The sequence below is a fragment of the Arachis duranensis genome, chromosome 3 (genome assembly GCF_000817695.3).
Source record: "Arachis duranensis cultivar V14167 chromosome 3, aradu.V14167.gnm2.J7QH, whole genome shotgun sequence".
NCBI classification, from domain to species: Eukaryota; Viridiplantae; Streptophyta; class Magnoliopsida; order Fabales; family Fabaceae; genus Arachis; species Arachis duranensis.
The window spans coordinates 21,535,034-21,540,529 of record NC_029774.3 but is presented as its reverse complement, the minus strand read 5'-3'; the positions used below and the strand labels follow the sequence as shown (position 1 = coordinate 21,540,529).

At 28.2% G+C, this 5,496-nt stretch overlaps 1 protein-coding gene across 1 annotated transcript; it reads right to left on the bottom strand.

The window, feature by feature from the left end:
* Nucleotides 1-1,585, bottom strand: LOC107478246 (CASP-like protein 1C1). Its single transcript, XM_021137832.2, has 3 exons — nt 1,274-1,585; nt 1,073-1,175; nt 1-477 (listed from the first exon to the last, which is right to left on the bottom strand). Exons 1-3 carry the CDS (start codon nt 1,435-1,437, stop codon nt 244-246), a joined length of 501 nt encoding a protein of 166 aa, XP_020993491.1. The 5' UTR covers nt 1,438-1,585; the 3' UTR covers nt 1-243.
* Nucleotides 1,586-5,496: the final 3,911 nt, after the last annotated feature.

Here is a 5,496-nt window from a genome sequence, read left to right as displayed (position 1 = left end):
ATTGCCAAAAAAACAAACCAGTAAACTTGCAAATGTATAGTAAATATAACACAAACAGTCAAATACTCCCCCAAAAAAGTATCCAAAGTCTCACCTCTATGAAAATTAAAATACACTTATTAGAAACACAATTAACACTGTTGATTCATCAACTTATGATTCCACTCTTCTAGAAGACTATAACTATGCCTTATGTTCCAAGGAGCACCCTATTAATATTTCTTTGCACTATAATAATCCATCTCAGCATTTTCTCAAGATAAGAGGATCCAATACTCTATGAATGGAATTCAAAAGAAGAATCATGTATATGATCATTGCTATGGCACCAGCCACTAAAGCTCCTGTAACTTGATTGCAAAATTTGGGGACTGAGTTACATATTGGTAGCCAAGCTGCATGGCTGTTTCCCTTCTTTCCAACTTGAGCTATGGCCAATGCTGCAGATATGCTTGACACAAGTAACATGGTGAACACCTGCTCATAGAAATTAACTCAATTAATGTAGTGCCTGTCTTCTCTCATGCATAAATAGTCTTTATGATATTCTCAACATTAGCTTAGTGATGTATCATAATCATTGCAAAGTACTATATGATTTATATATATGCCATCTATTTCCTAATGTATAATATTACCTTTTAGTATATATTTGGATAAAAGAGATTAAGAGAATATGTCTGGATATCTTGATTCCATAATAAAATATACTATATGTACATAAAAAATCAGTTACTATAAATTTATATATAAATAAATGTGTTGTTTAATTTATTTTTAATATATATATATTTTGTATAAATCTATATTTTTTCACAGATGACTGATTTAGTAATTGATTTTTTTGTATACTATAACATGGTTATTCAAAAATTCAAAAAATTAACCGGATGAGAGAAATACAAAGAGAGTAGTACTTTTGTAATTATATACTATGGTCATTTAAACCATTTCACAAGATAGCCTAGAATTCAGTGTTATTTACTTGACAATTGAATTGAGAAGCTCTTTGTGATGAGCTTAATTATGTGTTGCTATTGCTTAAGTAAGAAGGAGCTTTTAGAACATTCACCAGATCGGTCGCTACCGCGAGTCGCCAAAGAAAGCTTTCCGGAGGAAGAAAGAGGACTAAGAATCCATAAACTGTGACTAGAGAGTTTGCAATCACAAAGTACCTGGGAGAAAATTGTTTGGTCAGTTCGAATAGAAGGTAAGAAAATGGACGGAAGGGAGTATAATAAATTTATGAACAATAGCAAAGGAAGACACTCACTTGAAAGCAGGGGTATTAGTGTATTTTGCTTCAAATTGAAATACTAAGACACTAGCTTTCTCATGGCTAGTAGCCATGACAATAACTGCTGAAAGGGTTGCCCCAAAGGCCAAGAACCTTAACAGAAGGTGGCAGATTTTCCTTGCCTTGGTGATGGATTCCATGGTGAACCAAAAATTGGTGCAAAATGAATCCTATAAGGGTCAATGGAAAGGGTGAAATATTTAATAGAAAGCAAAGTAATTTGAATTTTTAGCATGCTGAGGTATACAAAAAAAAAAGAAATATCGGGACCATGATTAGAGTTAGGAAGGAAAGTCAGGGATAGTGCACCAAAAATTCGTACTTATATGAATGTGTGATGTTAGGTGAAGCTTTTATCTGTCTATGGCTTCTATGCCACCAACTTGTTATGTTCTTTTTCTTCTTTTGCTGCTGTGGCTCCTTCTATGAGGTAATGTAAACAATTCCATTTTCATTTTATTAATTAACTAACCTTAGATGCTATAGGTAAATCAAGGTCATGCTAATATAGAAAACATAGATTAGTTGCATGTCATTTTCGGTTTTATTTAACTATTAGCTAGGTGTTTTATTTATAGACAATTGGATACTAGGAAAAAATTGGATTACAAGTTTTGCAACCTAAGCAAAATGAAAGAGCATTTGAATTTTCTTCTCGTGTCTTTTATCTTCTGTGCATGTTTTGTTTTTCCCTTTCAATTGGTTAAGCTTAGAAAGCAAGAAAAGATTTGTGGTATTCATTATTCGAGCTTCTCGTGACATGATTTGGAACGATTGTAGTGAATAAAATGTTAGAATTTTATTCTAACTGTACTCCAATTTATTATTATAGAAATTAGTTTGAGTGGTATTATAATTTTTAAAAAAAATTATTAGTTAATTATATTAGCAGTTGATTAGTTGTCCGACGAATTATTCGTAAAGATAATGTTTAGTTTTAAAGATATAGATGAAGAGACATAGTCACGTTAGTATATGTCTATTATTTGCTTGTTGAGACACAATTTTTAGATAGACATATTAGTACATAGTCACACAGAATACAATTTTTTATACTTTTATCTCTTATTAATTTTTACACAATTAATTTCTACACTTTTATTCTTTATCAATTTTTTACACTTTTATTATTTATCAATTTTTTACATTTTTATCCTTTATTAATTTTTACAAAATATAGACTTTTCCTAATTTTATATGTATAATTTGAGTCTCCAATTCATTCTGGTTCCATCTGAATTGGTGGTTCAAGAATTAAAAATTCCAATTTAAATTAAGAATTATTAGCAATGACTGGAGGTACATAAATAATTAATTTTAAAAAATAACTAACATATGATATTAGAGTAAAAATTATTTGTCTTACCATTTTTAAATTTAGTTTACTGTGTAATTATTTTAATCAGATTGTTTTTAAAAAAATGTGTAGTATAAATTTTAGAATAAAAGATAATTTTTATCAATTTATAAAATAAAAAATCACTGAAATTGAAATTAACACACCATACAAAAAAAGAATAATGAATAATACTTTTTAAAAAAATCTTCTCAAATTGTGCAATAGTTATTTTTCATATTAGCACCGCTTCCCAAATATTTCAAAAGTTTCTTATTCTTAAGTTAAAAAAAAAGATGTGAAAGAAAAAAGATGTGAAAGAGAAGAACCTTATTCTTAAGTTAAAAAAAAAAGATGTGGAAGAGATGAACCAAAAATTTCAATGGATATTTTTTTGTTATATAATATTAAATACTTGATTTAATTGTTTTTTGTTTACGTTGAGTTGTTGGATTCATAATTTAAATTTGTTATATTATCTGTCACTAGATTTATTTATGTGATGATAATGATTATATTTGCATGTAATATCAATTCTTCTATTACATATCATATTATGACTAATACATAATTTATTGAATAGTAGTCATAACATACTTGATAATAATTGTATTTAAAAAAATTACATAAAAGTTAATAGATATATTTATAATTATTGTGAATAATACAGTAAATTTACCTACAGAAATTTATTATGTTATTCATATATAATTAAGTTGAAATAGAAAATATTTTATTTCTTAATTAGATCATATATATTGAGAAATAGTATCTTGTTTTCTAGTTTCGACACTTTAGTCGATATAGTGAATATTATGTGTTAAAGTTTTTATCCACCGATAAATTTTAATAACTCTATGATTCATATTTATTTTGATATAACTTGCATTGACATGTATTATCATATGTTATGGATTTCGATGTACCTATTTAAAGATGTGTAATGTTAGCATGATTTATTATTTGTAGCAATAAACATATCTGAAATTGTATCTAAAATTTATTTGTTAAGTGGTGACAACTATAAAGAGTGGAAAGATAAGGTTCTCTTTTACTTAGTGTGTGCAGAACTTGACTATGCTATTTGTATTGATGCTAGTACTCGAATCGAGGTAGCATTATACAAACGGTGGGAGAAATCCAACCAACCGTTTAAGTATATGATATTTATTAAGTCTTGTATCTCAGATAGTATTTGTGGTTCAATTCATGATTGTGAGAATGTCAAGGATTACATGAAGATTATTGATGAACAGTTGAGTCTTTTAGTAAGATATTTTTGCAAGTACTTTAATGGCATAATTGTCATTCATGAGCCTTACTGGTATAAGGGATATGCGTGAGCAGGTTTAGGGACATAGCAGCACAATTGAAAGCTTTAGAGATTGAGATCTATAGTTCATTTCTAGTGCATCTTATTCTGAATTCTCTTTCGATCCAGTACGGAACATTTAAGATTTATGATAACATACATAAAAAAAAGTGGTCCATTAAGGAATTACTGGTATGCAAGAGAAAGGAAGGTTAGTTCAGAAATTTGGTGAAAATGTACTGTTGGTGACAAATGAGGGTAGTAAGAAGTAAGTTCATAAGATGAAAGAAAAGAGTATTGTATTCCATTCTATGAATAAAAAAGGTGCATTGTGTTTTTTTAACAAAAAAAAAAAAGACACTTGAAGGAGTACCCAAAATTTAAGGCTTGGCTTGAAAAAAAGGGTACTAATCTTTGTGATTTTATTCCTTCAATGTGTTTTGAATCTAATTTTATTGAAATATGTCATGACACTTGGTGGATTGATTGTGGTGCTGAAATCTATATTTCAAACACTTTGTAGGGTTTCGTAAGAAAAAAAACCTATAGAAAGTCAACTGAGCATTTATATGGACAATCGAAAGCGTTCATGTATAGAAGCTATTGGAATATTTAGATTTGTATTAAACATTAATTATATTTTAGATTTAGAAAGAACTTTTTATATTTTGCATTTCTCTAAAAATTTGATTTCTTTATCCAAACTTGTGAAACAATGATTATATATAAATTTTTACCATGACAGTGTTGTTGACATTATTAAAAATTCTAATATTATTGGATGTGATACTTTATTGGTGATTAATTCAAAGTTCATTTAGCTAATAATATTCCATCAGATTTAATAGTTGTGCATGGTAATATTATGAATGAAAATTTTTTTATGTTGTGGCACTCTATGTTGAGATACATCTCCATTGGGAGAATAAAAAAATTAGTAAATGATGGAGTTCTTGAACCTCTAAATTTTCACTGATTTTGATACTTGTGTGGATTGCATTAAGAATAAGCAAACTAAAAAGCCTAAAAAAGGTGCTAAAAAGATTTCTGACATATTAGAAATAATTCACATTGACGTATGTTGTCCTAATATATCCTCAAATGGATAAAAATACTTTATCTCCTTTATTGATAATTATTCATGATATATGTATCTCTATATGCTTCATAATAAATATGAGACATTAGATACTTTTAAAGTTTATAAAGCTAAAGTAGAAAAACAATGCGAAAAACAAATTAAAATAGTGAGATCAAATAGAGGTGAAAAATTTTACAAGAGATATACTAAAATTGACAAGCACCTACCATTTACAAAGTATCTTCAATAATATGGTATTGTGGTATAATACATTATACTTGGCACATTAGATCAAAATGGTGTAATTGAAAGAACTAATAGAACTTTACTGGATATAGTGAGGAGTATGCTTAGCAACTCTGATATTCCTTTATCCTTATGGAGTGAAGCCCCTAAGACAATCGCGTATATATTAAATAGAGTCCAACCAAGGCAGTTGCTAAAATGCGATTTGAACTATGACAATGTTG

Coding starts and splice junctions, on each gene's coding strand:
- LOC107478246 (XM_021137832.2), bottom strand. CDS start 1,437: ATGGAATCCATCACCAAGGCAAGGAAAATCTGCCACCTTCTGTTAAGG. Junction 1,176..1,273: donor ACTAATACCCCTGCTTTCAA/GTGAGTGTCTTC, acceptor ATTTTCTCCCAG/GTACTTTGTGATTGCAAACT. Junction 478..1,072: donor TCGCGGTAGCGACCGATCTG/GTGAATGTTCTA, acceptor TTCTATGAGCAG/GTGTTCACCATGTTACTTGT.